General features: G+C 52.5%; 2 protein-coding genes across 18 annotated transcripts in view; one reads left to right on the top strand and one right to left on the bottom strand.

Annotated features, from left to right (window-relative positions):
• The first annotated feature begins 651 nt into the window (after positions 1-651).
• On the top strand, positions 652-9984 carry CCNQ (cyclin Q). 3 transcript variants are annotated; one of them, XM_068962763.1, is made up of 6 exons: positions 718-832; positions 2190-2380; positions 3324-3507; positions 4791-4923; positions 6323-6550; positions 9542-9984. In XM_068962763.1, the coding sequence occupies exons 3-6, from the start codon at positions 3338-3340 to the stop codon at positions 9629-9631; spliced, it is 621 nt and encodes a 206-aa protein (XP_068818864.1). In that variant the 5' UTR covers positions 718-832; positions 2190-2380; positions 3324-3337; the 3' UTR covers positions 9632-9984. The 3 variants fall into 3 exon arrangements, with proteins under 3 accessions (XP_068818863.1, XP_068818862.1, XP_068818864.1); XM_068962762.1 differs by lacking the exon at positions 2190-2380 and having other exon boundaries at positions 652-832; positions 9602-9984; XM_068962761.1 differs by lacking the exon at positions 2190-2380 and having other exon boundaries at positions 652-832.
• Positions 9985-17072: 7088 nt separating this feature from the next.
• ATP2B3 (ATPase plasma membrane Ca2+ transporting 3) overlaps positions 17073-18628 on the bottom strand; it is a 40328-nt gene continuing 38772 nt past the window's right edge. For 14 of the 15 annotated variants that reach the window (XM_068962724.1, XM_068962725.1, XM_068962729.1 and 11 more), the window contains one exon: positions 17073-17393. In XM_068962724.1, the coding sequence (XP_068818825.1) occupies positions 17073-17393 (321 nt within the window). The remainder of the gene's footprint in view (positions 17394-18628) is intronic. The other variant, XM_068962731.1, reaches the window with a different exon arrangement.

Here is an 18628-nt window from a genome sequence, read left to right as displayed (position 1 = left end):
AAAGCCGCAAGCAGGTCCCCCAGGGATGCTGGGCCCCTGGAAAAGCCTGACACAAACAGCCCTACTAACTGTCCTCATTTTGTGCACACCGCTTCCTTCAGGGTTCACCTGTAGGTCTGGGAAACTCTGGCAAAGCCGGACTTGGGTTTTAGGAACACTTAGATTGAACCCCATGTCTTGTCCGGTTGGAAGACACTGTTGTGAGTTCTGGTAAGCGCCGCCTCGGCCCCACGCTGGGCCACCAGCCCGGAGCGACACCGTAGGGACTTGTCGCTCAGGCGTTAGGGGGGTTGTTTTTGCGCCCTGGCCCTAGGACTGTAGTAACCTCCCTGCGCGTTGGAGGAGTAGCCTCCCGGGTTCCCCGAGGCCGCCTGTGGGCTCCCAGGGGCGGAGTGTGAGTCTCCGAGGGCGGGACCTACGTCTCCTGAGGCGGCGCGGGATGACTTCCGGAGTCCAGGCTGAGGGGCGGGGAGCGCGGCAGTCGCCTGACAGACCCTGACAGGGCGGGCCTGTGCGCTTGCGCTTGATCTGGCGCCTGCGCAGTCCGCCGGGCTCGCCTTCAGCACCCTCACCCGGGGGGGTAGGGAGGGCCGACCCAGGCAGGGCGGGGCGGCACCTCGGCTCCCGCGGCGAGGACACCCCGGGAGCAAGGCGCCACGCGTCTGGGCGCCTCTCCTTCCGGTGAGGGGCTCTGGGTCTGTGGGGCGGGGCCTCATGGAGGCCAGTGGCCCCGGGACCTGCGGAGGAGGGGCTGAGACCCGGGGCTCGGAGGGGCGGCTGGCACCTGAGTCGAGGGTACACTTCCGAGTGACAAGGTTCATCATGGAGGCAGGTAACCGCGCCAGGAAGAGGGCGGGACGTGGTGGCCGGAGCCGTAGTGCTGCACTTGCGTCCAGCCGGCCCCCAGTCTGCCACGGGAGCCGCGAGCAGGCGGGCAGGGGCTACTGGAGTAGGGGACCCGCTTCCCGGAGGAGGGGGACCTGCCAGACGCGGAGCTGGCGTGGCTGAATGGAAGGCAGAGACCGGGCCCTAGCTGAGGCTCGGCCTGTGGGTTCTGGCCTCAGCCTTGACGCCACGCCCTGCCTCCTGGGCTTTTGGCCATTTCACGACTGGCGTCTAGGCCTCAGGAGAAGATGTGGCAAGGGACTGGCCATAGCTTAGAAGGTGCCTTCCGACACACCTGTCTCCCAGCATAAGGGGACGCCCGCACTTGGTCATATGGAACCTTCTGGAACATGCCATTGGTGGCGCTCCTGACAGGTCCCGTCATAGCGAGGACCCAAGGCGCACCCTCTGTTCTGAACCTTGACATGGCGCCCCCTGTGCTGTTGGGCGCCCCTGCTCCCAAGGCTGAGACTAGGAAGCCAGTTGTATTTCCGTGCAAACATTATTTCTCTGTCAAAAATGCTAGGTTGCTTCCAATCTTGGTTACTTTGTGTACACCCTGCAGAAGAGGGGTTTGAGTGTTTCCAACCCTGTCGCGGCGTCCATGTTGAGCGCCCCTATCCCCAACAGGCGAGGGAGCCAGTTGTATTTCCATAGAAATGTTGTTTATCTGTCTAAAATGCTACATTGTTTCCAATCTTTGTTACTTTATGTACACTCCGGGGAAGAGTGGTTTGAGTGAGTCTGCTTTCAAGTCAACATAAGCAGACTCTGGAGAAATAGTTTAGGACCATTAATCCCAGTGGTGTGTACATTTAATTTTCAAAACGTTTTGAAAAGTGTATAAAGAAGGATGGCAGTGGCCCCTCATATATGCCACACACATGCTTGGAAGGTCCGTGTAAACCAGGAAAACATGCTACCCTTTGAGGCTCACATGTAGCAATACCACCTCATCTGACATCTCTGAGAATGATGGGTCCCATGTAGGAACTGCCTACATAGAACTTCACTGTCTAAAGTCAAGTTTAAACCTTGACATGCTTAGGTTTTACTAAGTGCTGAATGTTGAAAGCTAATGCTAAAATGTTTGCATATGTCCTTCCTCTCATGTTTTGCATATGCCCTTGCTCTCTCTGTGAGGCTGAATACTGGTCCAGAGATTGCCCCATCCTAATCCCCAGAACCTGGGGCTGTTAACCTCATCTAGTGAAAGAGATTTTGCAGGTGGGATTAAGCATCTTGATGTCAGGGAACTGTCTTAGATGATCTGCTGCACCTGATATAATCACACCCATCCTTAGATATAGAGGCAGGAGAAGTAGACGGCAGAGGAAAAGGCCATGTGATGATGGAAGCACAGTTAGAAGATGCTGCACTGCTGGCTTTGAAGCTGGAGGAAGAGGCCACGAGCCAAAGATTGCAGGCACCTCTAGAAACTGGAAAGGGCAAGGAAATGGATTCTCTCCTGGAACCTCCAGAAGGAACCGGCCCTGTAAGAGAAAAAACGTGTTGTTTTTAGCCAATTTGTTTATGGTATTTTGTTCCAGCAGCTCAAGGGAACTAATACATCTTTTAAGGTAGAGAATGTTGAGCACAATTTTAATGATTATTGGTTGTTCTCCATCTTCCTTCAGTCTGTGGGGTGTCAAGTTAACCTTCCCTTGTTAACCCTGGTCATTGTGAATTTGTTTTAGTTCTGTGACCCAGTGCAGTGATTTCATTAGTAGCTTTCTGAGGGATTTAGGGCTTTTAAGGCCTAAATCAAACTATCATGCTCCAGTTTTTGAGTTCTTTCTGTTCCCTTTTCAGTATCTTGCTCTTCTTTCCTCAAGCCTGGCTGTGGTCATTGATGTTGCTTTTCTCCTGCTCGGCCTGTGGTTGCCTTTAGCAGTCACCCTGCTTCCTTTGCTTGCCTTTTCTGACCCTGTGGACTAGTACCCTAGTGCATCAGGACCTGTGGCATCTGTGTGGCACTCAGAGGCCTTTTTTCCTCTTGTCACCTTGGCAGGGTTTTGGTTACAAGCTGCAAAGGTGGGAGTGACCTCTTGTTAAATACTTCCTCACGTGGAAACAGACACACAGCTGATGCTTTTGAGATGTGCAGAAAGGGATATGCCAGGCACAGATCGGGGAGAAGTTTGAAGCCTTGGGGGCTTGGGAGACATGAGGAACCTGCAGAGCTATGAAGGGAAGGCCGCACTTGAGTGTGACCTCCAGGGGCTCATTAGCCTGTCAGAGTCTGACAGGCTGCCTCTAAATTCCTCAGGTCAAGGACCCCGTGGAAGGGTCGGCAGCCCCTGTCAGCTGGGCCCTGGGCTCTCGGTGCTGTCTGAGCAGGCGTGTGCACCCTCAGTGCCCAACTCATTGGCGCACCTCACACTTCACAGGGGGTGAGCTCTGGATGAAGCTCTCCCATGTGTGTTTTCTCTTGGTAGGTGTCAAGCTAGGGATGCGGTCCATCCCCATCGCCACCGCCTGTACCATTTACCATAAATTCTTCTGCGAGATCAACCTGGATGCCTACGACCCCTACTTGGTGGCCATGTCTTCCCTTTACTTGGCCGGCAAAGTGGAGGAACAGCATCTGCGCACGCGTGACATCATCAATGTTTCCAACAGGTAGCAGCTTCCAGTGTCTCCCAGATGCCAACAGTCAAACTCAGAAGGAGGCACCTGGGTGGCCTTGAACTGGGGCCAGGAGCTCCAGCAGCAGAGGCAGAAGTGAGCGCAGTGTCAGAAGTCTAGGGACACCTGTGCAACAGCAACTGGGGCCAGATTTGGGGGAAACCTCAGAGGCCTGATGGCATGCAGAGAAGGGTGGAAAGAGGCTGTTACAGGCTAGAGCAGAGGGAGCTTGCAGAGGGGCACCAAAGAAGATTCTCAAGGTGTCTTGGACAGGACAGATCAAAGCAGTTGGGTTCTGGGGCCGTTGTCCTATTTAGATGGTGTGGAAACTGAGTCAGAGTAGCTCAGGAGTGTCTCTCGCAGCCCTGGGCCTGAGTAGCCATGTTTCTGTTGGGGAAGAACGTGGGGTCCAGCCAGCTGGATGGGCTGTGCCAAGGCCCAGCGGGTTTGGGAGAAAGCAGTTTCTGGAAAGTTACTGACTAGCAGTGCATCATAGCCCTTCTAGGAACTCTGTAATCATTAAGGAAGAAAGCTATTTTGTGCTGCTTCTCTTTTAATAAACAGTTAATGGAAAAGCACTCCCCACACCATAAACATGACAGGTTCGCGATGTACTGAGAAGGACTAGGAGATAAAACCAGAGAGGGCACTGCAGGGGGCCAGCCGGAGTCCACTTGTAATTGCCAGGGCCCAGCAGGGAGTACGGGTGGGCACGAGGGGAAGTTGTAGGGCTCACTAATTGAATGTGGGCACCCAGGTGGGTTCTGTGGGGAGCTCAGAAGACGAGAGGGGAGCTGAGAATGATGACTCAGTGGCTGAGAGTTCTGATCACTCGAGTGTAAATCCTGTTCCCGTATATCTTAGTGATCTTGCATAGGTGGGAATCTTGTAGACAAATAAGGTGTACACAAGGACAGAAAGATCTGGAGTGAAAGAAAGACAATCTGGGAAATAGCTGAATACTTTTATGTTTCTGAGTGTGTATCATCCCTGTGTTTAAATACCTTCCCTGGGCCCAGACTGAATGCCATGGGCATTGCCACCCCCGGGTGCAAAGAGCCCATGTCTTGCTGAGTGCCATGGCACAGCCACTGGGGCTAACACCGGAGGCAGCTTCTTTCCTCCCTGGTTCCTGTTTTTATCCCCTATGTAGACATGTAGGTGGACCCTATGCTGGTCGATGACAGAGGAGCTCTGGTATGTGTATCTGGACACCCCATGACAGGGCTCCTGGGGGCACCCCCTTCTATTGCCAGCCATGTTGTTTCTCTGTTCAGGTACTTCCACCCGGGCAGTGACCCCTTGGAGCTGGACTCGCGCTTCTGGGAGATCCGGGACAGCATCGTACAGTGCGAACTGCTCGTGCTGCGGGTCCTGCGTTTTCAGGTCTCCTTCCAGCACCCGCACAAGGTACATGTGGTGGGGGTTGGTAGAAGGGCAGCAGTCACTTATGGTTCCCAGCAGCATGAAAGTCTTTGCTCTTTATCTGGAAAGTGCAGTCACCTGAGCCTGGAGCCACACAGGGCCCCGAGGAGGCACAGTGACGCTCGGGTGGCCTGTCTCATCCCCACTCCCAGGGTTCTCAGGCAGCTCCGATTTCAGCTTCTCCTTTCTGCCCACTCGGCTGTGGCTGAAAGCTGGGATCCATGTGCCCTCTGAAGCCTGTACCTGTCCCTAGACCCATATAAGTTGTGTGTTCACTGACCCACAAAAGCAGAGGCAAGGCTGGTTTCATGACCTGCTGGAGTCTCTGTTCCTGGGAGTTGCTACTCCACCTCACAGCTCACACGCAGCTCATCTGTGCAGAAAAACCCTGAGAAAAGCTGGGTCACTGACTTCACTGCTAGGAACACATTCCTCCCAACAGCAGAGCTATCACAGAAAGTAGCCCTGCAGCAGGCTCATTTGGGGCCCTGAGGCCTCATGTGGGCAATTGGTGGGTGGACTGCAGAGAGAAGGGGGAGGTGCTGTGATGTGGGCCTCTGCACTGTGATTTTGTCTCTTTCCCATTGGAATTTTTGTCGAGTGAGTTGTAGATTTAGAAGGAGTCAGAAGAAATAGCCCAGCCTCCCCAAATGGCATTTTGCAAAACTCGAATAAATAGAAGATAACAGTCAGGGTGTGGGCACTGATACAACACCCCTGCCCAAGTTCTGGGTGTTGCTTGTTTGTCACATGTACTGGTGGCCACTGCCTTGGTTAACGTATGAAAGAACAACTTGGTCACCATGGAGGCCTTCCTATTTCCCCTGTTACCATCTCTTCCCCCCACCACCTCCCTAATCCCAGAACCCATGGTGGAGATGCTCAGCAGTCGTGGTTTGTGTTGGTGCACAGTGCAGGGCTCCCCTCCCCATGGGCTCAAGGAGAGCATGTGTTCAGGTAGAACAGGAGCTGACAGTCAAGCTGGAGGGTGTTCAGAGACTTGAGCTCCCCTGATGTCCTGTCTCTGGCTGGCCCGTGGGGGCTGTGGTCTGTTCTGCAGATCAGGCTGCTGTTTCTGGAGCTTTATGTTTGAGCTGGGCCAAGGGGAGGAGCAGAATAATTGCTGATGGTGTCCGGAGCAGGGCCATGTTGACAGAGAGGCCCAGGCAGGTTTCAGGAGCTGGGTTCAGAGGACAAGAGTGGGCAAACCGGTGGGGACCTGGGGCAAGGGTCGCTGGAGGTGGACACAGGGAGACGGCATCTGATCTGTGATGTATACACACCATGGCAGTTTAGGAGAGAGGCTGGCAGGGGGAGGGCCTGCAGACTCGCAGTTAAGGAGGCAGGTGATGGTGGGGGGCGGCTGACTGGTGTGTCTTTACAGTACCTGCTCCACTACCTGGTCTCGCTCAAGAACTGGCTGAACCGTTACAGCTGGCAGCGGACCCCTGTCTCCGTTACCGCCTGGGCTTTGCTACAGGACAGCTACCACGGGGGGCTATGCCTCCGCTTCCGGGCTCAGCACATAGCCGTGGCAGTAATCCACCTGGCCCTACAAGCCTATGGGGTTGAAGTGCCTGCTGAGGCCGAGGCCGAGAAGCCATGGTGGCAGGTGAGGTGACTGCACCAGTGTGTGTCTCCCCCCCCACCCCCCGCCTTTTCCCTCCCTGAGGACCTTCAGCAGTCCCCACACCAGGTGTCAAATGTCTTTGTAGTGATTACCTGCAAAGAAAGATGCAGGCTACTGGGGAACCCTGAAGCTTGAAAATAATCCTGTCACCATAGCCTAAGCTGGGCTCTTCCCCCTTGATATTGTGGATGTTTGGGGGGTCACGCTGGGCACTGTTGGGTGCAGGGCGGCATCACCAGCCTCCATTCACTGGATGCCGTGACAACCCAAGCGGTGTCCAGACATTGCCAAGTGTCTCGGGGTGGGGAGGGGGTCATCCCTGGTTGAGAACTACTGAGCTCAATCAAGCACTTTTATTGCATTGAGTGGGAGCTTGCTGTAGGTGAGACATCAGTAAGTCTGGCATCACATTCGAAGTATCAGGGGTGCCCTAAAACGACAGTGGCTGGTAGGTAGGTAGATAGGCGATAGATACAGAGATGGATCAGTGATGAGTGGATGGCTGGATGGATAGATGTTAGAATAGGAATGTCGACGGATGATGGATGGGTGGGTGGATGAATGGATAAACAGAGGAGATAGATGACAGCCCTCCTCCTCAAGACCAGCTGGACCCAGGGAGCAGTTTATTGAGAGCTGGGTCAACTGTGTCCACCAGAAAGGCTGCATGCAGTCCTAGCAGGTTTCCCTCAGTAGTCCCACCATTGCTTAAAATGGGATTTTGAGATCATTCTTTGTTTTTCCTTTCCCATGCTTGAAATCTGCTGTTCCTTTCTTCATGAAACGAAGCTCATTGTCCCTCCTCGTCCTGGAATGAGATTCCATGTGAGCAGACTTTGAATTGCTGGAAGACTCCCCCTCTTTGTGCACTACCCCTCCTCTGTGAACCTACAGTGGCTGCCTCCCTCTTCCTGAGCACCTCCCCGCCCCCACCAGGCTGCCCTTCCTCGGAGATAGCAGCTTCTCTCTGTGCTTCACTGTCCTTTCCTGCCTGTCTGTCCTTCCCCCTCTCCTGAAGCCAGGGATCTTGTTTGCTTCATCAGCGGCCCCAAGCCCAGCGCCTGGGCCTGGCGGGTAGTAGGTGTGCAAGTATCGTCGAACAAAGGTGTCTGGCCCCAACCTCAGGCTGGATGTAGCCTGATGGCAGCTTGGAGCGGGGAGTGGGAAGGGTGGCTGTATGGACAAAAGCATTGCTCTGTGCTGGACTTCTTGGGGACTTCCAGATTGTGTGACCCCCTGCGTCCCCCTTCTGTTAAATCAGGTAGTGGGCCTCTTTTCTGGGTGACACACTTCCCCTGTGTGAGCCTACTTCTCTGGGCAGCATAGCTGCGCTTCCCTTGTTCTTTGCTCTCTTTGGGTGGCTCTGGGCTCCATGTGCTGGAGCTCTTGGGCCTCCTCTGGGCGTGTGAAGGCCACTTGCTTGCTGATGAGAGATACTTCCTGCTCACATGCACCGAGCTGCCACCTCTGTGATGCCACTTGTCTGCTCTGGGTGGGCTTCCCACACTGCTCAAGAGACTTGACATCCCCCGTGAAGCCTGTCTGCCCTTGGGTGTGGTGGTGGCAGTGGGGCAGCCCTTGGCACCCAACTGCATTTGTCCTCTGGGTGGATGACACTCCAGCTCTAAAGCAGTAGTGAGTTGTAGCAGGACTCAGAATTTCCATCCTTTTTTAAGGCTGAGTGCCGTTCCTTGGTACAGCTGGTCTGCGTCATGTTAGTCCATCCTCTGTGGATGGACTCTTGGGTTGCTTCCAGATTTTGGCCCTGGGCTACTTTTTAATGGTCATTTGTTGGCTTGGGGTCTCCAGAAGCATTCAGGTAGTGGATCCTGACAAGCAAGCCTGTGTTTCTGAGATATTTATTTTCCACCCAGAGTGTGGGGGCAGGGGGAGGGAGGGGAATGGCTGGATCTTCCTGAGCTGGATGGGGAGGGCAGGGGTTTTTCCAGGTCACTGTCTCCCACCTGAGATGACAGCCCCGATGGATTCAAGCTTCCTTGGGTGTCCATGCAGCAGGGGGAACTCAAGTCCAGCTTTTGCCCTGGCTCAGCCCCAGACCTGGAGCCCAGGCAGCAACCCCCAGGCCTGGGGGCCACAGCATCCAACCAGGGACTCCTTGTTTTGCCTTTTACTTCAGGTGTCATCAGGGGTCCTCAGGAGCACCTTTAAGCTCCATGTGTCACTGGGAGTATTCCCAGAGTTCAGAAAAGCCATTATACTCATGGTTATGGGTGTCAGGGTTAGTTCCTGGGGAAGGATGCAGGTTGAAATCAGCCAAGATAAGAGGAATGGAGGTATGGTCCAGGAGAGAGCAGGTCCAAGCTCCCAGGCAGGGCCCCTCTCATCAGGCAGGGCCTAGCAGTCCCTTCCCAGGAGCAGGGCCAGGGCCAGACCTTACTTGGAAACAGGCAGGGTAACCCCTTTCATTTGGGCCCCTGGGGACTCATCTTGCAATTTTACAAGCTCTGTGGCACAGTCAAGGGGCAGTCAGCAATTTCCTGGTGGTACAGTGGTTAGGACTCTGCACTCTCACTGCTGGGACCTGAGTTCGGTCTCTAGTCAGGAATTAAGATCCCTCAAGCCGAGTGTTGCCACCAAGAAAAAAAAAGATGGTCTGGTCCAGGGTAGAGAGCAAGTCCATGTGTTCCTCAGGGGCTGGCCTAAGGTGGGGTGTGTCCAGTCTACTTCTGGAAATGGACCCCCCCCAGAAACCATGGAGCTGAGAGCTCATGGGTAGGAGCCTGTGCTCTGGGCCCAGCTCTGTCACCAGCTCCCCACATACCCAGGACAAGTCCCCTCTTCTATGTGAGCTGGATGATCACCAAAGCCTCTTCTGTCTGGAATGGTCTCCAATAGCAGAGTCCCCATGCGATCTCCACTCCCATGTACTGTGGTTCTGTGCTTAGTGGCAGGTGCCTTGTTTAACTCAGAGGGAGTCTAACCAGAGCCTGTTTTCCTTCTCCTCCTTTTTAGGTGTTTAGTGAAGACCTTACCAAGCCAACCATTGATAACATTGTGTCTGATCTCATTCAGATTTATACCATGGACACAGAGATCCCCTAAAGCCCTGGTCCAGGCCTCCCCAAAGAGAAGCCCGGGACGCTTGGCAGCCTGGGGACAGCACCGCCAAAGGGCCGTGAAGGCCAGCCCCCAGAGGACCAGCTGGGAGGGCTGGTGAAGGCGATGACTGTCCCCAGCAGCTGTGGTCGGGACAATGACAAGAGTCACGCCTTCAGCGGGCAGGCTGAGAGTATACCGTGTGAGGTGGCTCAAGGCCAGTTGCCGCGTCAACATTTGTGCTTTGAGAGGACCTGACTGCCATTGAAGAGTGATGTCATCAGCAGGAAAATCTAAGAAGCTATGGGACTGCACCCCTGGGGATTTTTTAAAAGCCAGATTTATAGAAAGTATGAACGAATGTTCAACATAGATGGAATTTTATTTTGTGTAATAAAAGATGATAGAAATCAGCTGAGACGCCCAGTGTTTGCTCTGTAGCCCGTGCTGCCCTAGAGGTCTGTGGGTACCATCCAGACTTGATTTCTCCTCAGAGGCTCTCCAGGTGGAATTGCCCTTCCTACAACCTGAGGTGCCAAGGGCAGACCCTCCACCACTTCTGGAAGGGCAGGATGACACAACTTGTGCCCATGTCACAATGGCACCCCCTAGAGGAGCCCACGTGACCTTCTTCCTCTGCTGGGATACTTGCAGGGCTTGGCAGTAATTCTGCTTGGTGAATGAACTTACATTTTGGAAGGAGGGGTTAAGGACTATCATTTGAGATCAAGAAATCTAGATCTGACCAAAATGTATCTAGAAAGTTACAGATTTTTTTTAAAAGTGCTGAGATGGTGAGTCTAGATGCAGAGTCTAGTTAATCTCCGGCCCAAATGTCCTTCTCCCTGGGAGAAAGGGTCCGGGCTCCACGCGTGCTGGTGGGACCGCCCTTCACCATGATAGTGTGGGGCCTGGGGGACTGTCCCAGGCACTTCACTGCATTTCTGAGCTTGTCACCAGGGAATGTGGGCTCTGGACACTGGCCACTGTGCCCTCTGGCACACACAGGTGTGGGAGCTGGTTGGCATGCCTGGGGCCCACTGGGTCAGGGACATGAGGAGTCATACCTCGGTGTTAAGTCAGGCAGCAAGGCTCCTTTGAGTTATGAAGTGACTGTGTTATTTGGCTTCAAGGTGAAGGATATGAGCCAAGGTCCCCTTTTCCACTTTGTCCTTCCCTTTGAGGACAGAATTGGTGCCCAAGCCCAGGGCCTGGGCTCGGAGTGTGGATGGTGGAGGGTGAGGGCCTGGCTGGGCTCTGAAGGCGGCTTTGGGTTTCTTGCCAGTCCTTTCCACCTTGTGCTTTCTAAAAGGCACCTTGCCTCTATCACCCCCTTTCTCCCCACAGGAGGGGTGTAGCCCCTCACCCTGGGACTTGCCTGGCCTGTGTTGACTAGGTCTGTCCTTGGTGTCCCAACCCCAGCTGTGAGCCACAGAGCTGAACTGGGTGAGCTCTGGGCTGCGGGGCTAATAGCAGCCTCTCTGGAGGTTTTGTGGCCCTAAGTTTCCTCTCAACGATAATCAGGTATCAGGCAAGTTCCTTTGTCTCAGTGGGACTCAGTTTCCCGCTGTGTAAATCAAGCAGGTTAGACCAAAACATTTCAGAATGTGATAGCTATTTTAACTCCCTCATCCCACATGTGTTATCTGTCACACTGCCCTGGGGACTTAGGGCGTCACTGAGGGGTTGTATGTGTGTGTTGTCTTTGGAACAGAGGTAAGGAATGGTATTGGGACATATGTGATGCTTTTGGGGAATATGTGACATGGCCAGCTTTGCTTTGTAAGGACAGTTCAGTCACACAATATGAATTAAAATCTGGTCCAGAGTGGTTTTCTTTTGTTTGCTTTGGCTTCCTATTACTGAGGCTTTGTAAAAGATAATAAGGATTAAAGAGATACGGTCTTCTGTCTATTTTATTTTAGATTCAAAAAGGTCAATAATGAGAGATGAAGATTTTCTAGAACCCCAGGCCTCTGGGAACTTTTTAGTCCAGAGCACATCTTGAAGTGATAAATCCTTCCTTGGCCTGTCAAGCCAGAGAAAGGGGGGGAGCAAACCAGGTCCTTATAGGGGCTCGGTCCATCTCTCCATCTCTTCTTTTGTAGCTGGGATGGAGTGTCTGGTGTCCCCCAAAGACATGGTCACGTCCTAAGCCCCAGAACCTGTGGAGATGGGACCTTATTTGCAAATAGAGCCTTTGCAGTGTCATCAAGGTAAGATGCGATCTTACAGGAGTAGGGTGGCCCTCGTGCAATATGCCTGGTGTCCTTTATAAGAAGAGAGACAGACACATACCAGGTGGAGACACAAGCTCATAAGGACAAGGCCCCATGATGATGCAGGCAGAAACTAGACTTATTTGTCTATAAGCCAAGGACTGCCAGTGATGCCAGAAACGGGGGAAAACTAGAATCTGCCTTCTGGCCTCCAGAACCAGGAGAGAAGAAAGGCCTGCTGCTTAGGTCCCCCGAGTTCATGGCAGCCACCTGTGTTCCCAGGCTGCCGACTGATAAGAATGGCTCCCAGCTTTGTGAAGGGATGGGTGTCGTAGTATTTTCCCTGCCTCAAGGCGTTGGTGAGTGACCAGTTGTTGTTGTTGTTGTTTTTTTTTTTCCCTTGGCAACCTGAGTCCTATTTGCTCATGGAAGTCTACGAAAAAGAGAACTCAGATATAGATGAGTAATATCTCCCCAGAAGGCATAGCTATCTTGATATGGTGTTTGGCCCAACCTCCACTGACTTCACCTTCTTATTTGAGAGGACCTCGTGTATCAATGAAGCCAGAACTTCTTGCTATTCGTTTCTCTGCTGTTTGCTGCCATTTGCCTTTGGCCTTTTCTGCAAGTATGGTCTCAGGTGGTTGGGAGGGAGCTTAGGAGCCATTTTGCTCGTTTCTTGGCAGTTTCCCTGGAAAATGCTCCCTCTGGCGCTGCCATGTCTACCAGGGTGACATGCACAGTGGAGGAATAGAAATACGAGGAAACAGGATGCAGGGACTTTGGGCCCTGTTTCCACACAAGTCATCTGCAAATCATGAGCCAGGGTTGCCCTTGTGGCTCTGCTGGTGGGGCAGACTGGCTGGGCCATGCAGCTTGGCTGTCCCCAGGACAGATGTTCGCACAGCTGGCCCCAGCACAGATGTTCAAAGACACTTGATGTGTGAAGGCATGAATGGTGCAGTGACCCTTGGAGCCAGGGAATGAGGGCAGTAACGGGCTTTCTTTCCATGGCTTTGGTTTAAAGAGGAAATCTGTGATGGTAACCCTTGTACACTGCTGGGGGGAATGGAAAAGGGTGCCATGGAAAATGGTCTGGCTGTTCCTCCAAAAAGTAAATAGAAGATTACCATAGGTGGAGAACAGTGTGGATATTCCTTAAAAAACTGGAAATAGAACTGCCATATGACCCGGCAATCCCTCTGCTGGGCATACACACTGAGGAAACCAGAACTGAAAGAGACATGTGTACCCCAATGTTCACTGCAGCACTGTTTACAATAGCCAGGACATGGAAGCAACCAAATGTCCATTGGCAGATGAATGGGTAAGAAAGCTGTGGTACATATACACAATGGAGTATTACTCAGCTATTAAAAAGAATGAATTTGAATCAGTTTTAATGAGGTGGATGAAACTGAAGCCTATTATACAGAGTGAAGTAAGTCAGAAAGAAAAACACCAATACAGCATATTAATGCATATATACGGAAGTTAGAAAGATGGTAACAATGACCCTATATGTGAGACAGCAAAAGAGACACAGATGTAAAGAACAGACTTTTGGACTCTGTGGGAGAAGGCGAGGGTGGGATGATTTGAGAGAATAGCATTGAAACACGTATATTACCATATGTGAAACAGATCATCAGTCCAGGTTCAATGCATGAGGCAGGGCACTCAGGGCTGGTGCATTGGGATGACCCTGAGAGATGGGGTGGAGAGGGAGGTGGGAGGAGGGTTTAGGATGGGGGATACATGTACACCCATGGCTGATTCATGTCAATGTATGGCAAAAACCACTACAGTATTGTAATTAGCCTCCAATTAAAATAAATTAATTAATTAAGAAAAAGATTATCATAGGATCCAGCAATTCCACTTTTGGGTATCTACTGAAAAGCAGTGAACACAGAGGCTCAAACACATATGGGTACGCCCATGTTCACAGGTGTGCAGTTCACAGAAGTCAAAAGGTAGAAGGAACCCGCATCCATCGATGCATGCCTGGTTGAAGAGAACATGGTCCAGCCCCACAATGGAGTGTGATTCAGCCTTCAAACGACAGCCACTACAACATGGCTGGACCTACAAGGCATGATGATCAGTGAGAGAAGCCAGACTCAAGGATAGACCCCATATGACTCCACTGGTATGAGGTGTCTAGAGTTTTCAGACCCTAGAGAGAGTAGGATTGGGGGGCATGGGCTGGGGGAGGAGATGATGTTTAATGGGGCAGAGTTTCCATTGGGGAAGATGGACAGTTCTGGGGATGGCTGCACAACCACGTGAACATACTTAATGCCGCCAACCTGAACACTTAAAAATAGTCAAGATGCTAAATGTGATGTTATTTGTACTTTGCAGCAGTGAAAATAAAAAGACACCATCTGCATGTGTGCCAGGGTTCTGGCATTTGGGTGGTATTCCCCACCCCACCCACCTCTGAGGATGCTAGTCTAGACATTCAGGTGAGGCCCTTCCAGGTCAAGACCATTCAAACCTGACCACACAGAGCAGGTGAGCTGAGCACTCTCCTCCTTCCATTAGGATCAGCAAGGTGGCTGCACCCCTGGGAACCCCGCTGTCCCTGGGGCTCACCCCAGCTTGATGAAGGGGAGAACACCACCTCTCTAGCTTCAGAGAATTCACCAAATAAATCACACACATTACCCAGAGTGAGATTGTAGCAGCCTTGCATTTTTTTTTTAATATACAGAAATTTTGGTCTAGTCTTAAAATTAGGAAATTCAACTACAGACTTTAAATTATGATGCATCTGTGGTCTTCTTCATTAAGTTATATTTGTTCATCTTTTTTAACAGGCAGATAAAAATGTAAAACAGATTTAATAACTGAACACAGTTGACCAAGCCATTCCATATAAGATAATGCTTTAGAGAGAGGGGCTTCCCAGTGAGACAGGGCCCCCTAGTCTGAAGACACACAGAAACGAGAGCAGCAGTCTGCACCTCACACCCCGTGGAAAGGCACCCGGGGACTAAACGGTCGCCGAGCACAGGAGGCGACTGGATAGCAGCAGTGAGGCTTGCGCTATATGTCAACCATGTGTCCTACCAGTGTGTCTACAACAGAGGATGAAAAGAAGCCCGTGAGCGTAGTGTTCCGCGTGCATCTTCTTCCATTTCAACATTTCCAATTTGAATTCTTGTTTAAGAACACACAGACCTGTGACAAATTGAGTTGCCCTGTTTGTTGTTGTTTAAACAAGGACATTGGAGAACAATTTACAAATGGGTAACATTCTCAATGTGCCCTTTGGAAAAAAGGGATGGCTTTAAGTTATCTGTAGCTGGCATTGTTAGTGGGATTTGCCTTTCTAACCGAAATACCCTGGCCCGAGATATGACTACTCCTGCTCAGGGGTGACATGGTGTTATGTTAACAGTGGGGACTTGAGCGCGCTTGCGACGCCACCCATCCAGACGTGCACAGACACAGGTTGAGGTCAGACCAGCCCTGGCCAGGGGCTGTGGGATGGGCCCAGGATGGGCGAACCAGCCTTGCCAGTGGTCTAGTTAATGCCTCTCCGCCCCTCAGCTCCCAACTGTCCCCCAGTGGCTCAGCTCCCAGGCCCCAGCCACAGGCTGTGGTTGGACCCCAACCTCCTCTGTGCAAAATGGGAGACAAGAATTCTGAAGGTAAAAGAACCACTGCTTTTTTCTGCATTTCCCTCCTGGGATATCATAAATTTGAGGAAAACTGAGGGCATGCTAGGGGCCCACACTGCCAGGAGAGGCCCCCAAGGGAACTGTCTGGGGAACCCAGATCCAGCCCTCCACGTGGGCTCAACCAACCACATGGCAGAGCTGACCTCCTCAGCTTCCCACTTTCGCAATTACAGCCACAGACACGAGGTACCATCGCCCCCAGGGGCTTGGCATCCCCGAGGTCACCGTAGGTGGCTGCAGACCCAAATCCATGCCCTCATGCATCATAGTTATCTTTGAGTGAGAAGACCAGGGTCAGGAGAGCGCTTTGGCGAGGGGTGACTGAGAACTGATCCAAGTCTCTTTAGGGGCAGCTCAGAGACTTCTTGGCATTCTCTAAACCAGAGTGGGAGTCCAGCTGGAGGTGCTGATGGGGGCTGAGGTCTGCGTTGTGGCCAAGTCAGCTCCTCCTGGGTTTGGTCCCTCTCTGCTTTCTTTCTGACTCTGCATTCTTCCCTACCTGCACCTGCGGACCAGCTCTCCTGGATTGTCCCCAGGAGGTCAGGAACGTCTAGGGCCGGGCTTCGTGCTCTTGAAGTGGAGATGCAGACAAAGAAAACCCACCCACTGGCCAGAATTCAGGACTTAGAGAATCGGAGTTGGAGCCAAAGGAAACCGAAAGCAAAATTCCCCCTTCTACCTACTGGAGGGGATCATTCTCAATAATACTTTGGTATTTTCCTTTGAAAGAACAATTTTGACTTTTTTTTTTTTTCCTCTATAGGCAGGGGTCTCAAAGTGTAAATGTTTCCAGTGTTCTGATTTGCACCTGCATTCCTTGACCTTCCTGCTCCCAGGAACTGTGCTGGGAGGATAGGGGATGGAGGGGACTTTTGGGGGAGGAGCAGTGAAGTGGGCCCCAAGCAACCAAAAGGAGATTCTTGCAGTCTAGTTCCCTGAAAAAAAAAAAAAAAAAAAAAAAACCGACCCTGGCACAATAAATAATGAAATTTCAAAATGAAAATACTGGATAAGAGGAATGGAAATATCATGCCGATAAGTAGTTCCTTATTCTTGAGATATGCATCTGGTCCTCTGTGTGCACACACATGTATATACGTGCACACGGGGCTATGCACACACGCACACACAGACCAACTGCACCCATCCCGGCGAGGGGGTGCTGGGCTGGTGGGCCACCTGGGTGAGAGCATCCTTCCTGCAGGGTGACACTCCCCTGCTGAAACTGTTGACCCAATTGCTCTGCAGTGAGCGCTCCCCCCAAAAAACAACAAGGAGACTTCTGTTCCACTGCATGGCCTGAACGGTGAACATCTGGTGGAATGACAGTGTTCATTTAAAAAAGCTTCCATAGAAAAAGAGGGGGGACACACAACTCTTCTCATTCTCTGATCTCTCCTTCATCCTCCTCCCCCTCCTAGAATGGATTGGCTTCAGGCAAGGGTGGTCGGGCATCTTCAACAGTCCTCACTGCCCATGACCCCACCCGTCCAAGTGCGTGTGTGTGCATGGTGCGCGTGCCCAGAGCAGTCCTGCTTAGAGGGACGTCTCCACACTGTGGAGCGGGCTCCCGGGTCTGGAAGAAAACAGTGACGAGGTAGCTGACTTGGTGCCGTGCGTGGTCAGGTAGACGCCGCTGTCTATGGCATTGTTATTCTGGTTGGGGGAGGGTGGAGGGGGTGCTCGCAGGCGTTCCTCATTTTCATCCACGTCCGTGTCGTCAATCAGCGGGATGTTGTGGGTGTAGTCATTGATCAGAAACTCGGGCGTCGCCATGAAGTTATGGATGGAGGTCTTGGATTCTGGTTTCTCCAGGCCTTCGTAGAGGGAGCTACGGAACGCTTTCACCACCCGAATCTGGAGGGAGATGGGGGAGGGAAGGGAAGGGAATAGAGGGGGAGGAAGGAAGAAGGAAGGAGACCATGAGTGGTGGCTGGCGCTGCCAGTTGTGCCCACATCCATGGCAGGGGTCACTGCATGACAAACATTGGTCTTTTGGAAGAGAACGGTCGGAGCCCTCTGCCTGGGTGTGGTTACCTCCCATCATCTGACATGCATGCAGGACAAATGGTAGATATTCTGGAACTCACGAGCAGCAGATGCAGTGGACTGCTGACTACACTGGGGTGGGGGAAGGCGGGGCGATTCCAACATGGGAGCCGAGAAAGTTGACTGGGAAAAGGGAATGTGATGGGCCCAGGGCTCTCTACTTTCTCTTTCCAAAGAATCTGGAACTTTCTGGCATGAGAAAAGTCCCCAGCCTCTGGGCACACGGCAGGCCTTTCTTGAGTGGGTCCCCCTCTGGCTTCTCTAGGTCCTCTCCTCTGTCCCCCAGCTCCCATGCCTCAGCAACTGCCCCTCTTTATGGAAACTTCCATGACACTGCCCCTTTCTGGCCCTCCTACCTCACCAGTTTCTCTCTCTCCCTCTCCTCCACTCTTCCTTACTCTGTCCCAGGGTGCCTAGAGCACTGGCCTGTCCCTGTCCCTCCTCTTCGCTGTCCATGCTGCCAGGCCAACCTCTTGTCCCTGGCCACAGCCCAGGGCTCATCTGGCTGAAACCGGGAACTGTGGCTCAGGCCCCTGCCAGTCCCCCATCTGAAGGCACCCAAGATGGAAAATGGCTCCACTTTTGATTTCTACTCACCAAGCCTGTCCTGCTCGGATGCCCAGCATTTGACCAGGTCATCACTTCCTTTCACAGACCCTTTGCAGGGTGCGCCTAACCCACCCCTCTAGCCTTTCTCACCCTCCTCCTTTTCAGTCTCCAAGACAGACAACTTCTTTCAGTCTCTGGAATCTGACATATTTGCCCTATTCTCAGGTTCTCTGGCCACCCCACTGGCATCTGCAGGCCTCAGATCAGCACAAGGGTCCCAGGAAAGAGCTTCCCACAATGCCTTGCTCCCCTGCTACTACAGCTCTAGCTGCACTCAGGCAGCCCTGAGCCCCACACCTCCTGCAGGCCTAGCCCCTCGGCTTCTTCTGATGGCCCTGCCTTCACTTCCATGCATGCTCAAGTCTCATTGGGTCTACAAGCTGCAGAGCTGCTGCCTCTCTCTGCTCCATTCTTGGGCCCCCAGCCTGGCCGCT

The sequence above is a fragment of the Capricornis sumatraensis genome, chromosome X (assembly GCF_032405125.1).
Source record: "Capricornis sumatraensis isolate serow.1 chromosome X, serow.2, whole genome shotgun sequence".
In the NCBI taxonomy this organism is placed as follows: Eukaryota; Metazoa; Chordata; class Mammalia; order Artiodactyla; family Bovidae; genus Capricornis; species Capricornis sumatraensis.
This window is presented reverse-complemented; position numbering and strand designations above follow the sequence as displayed.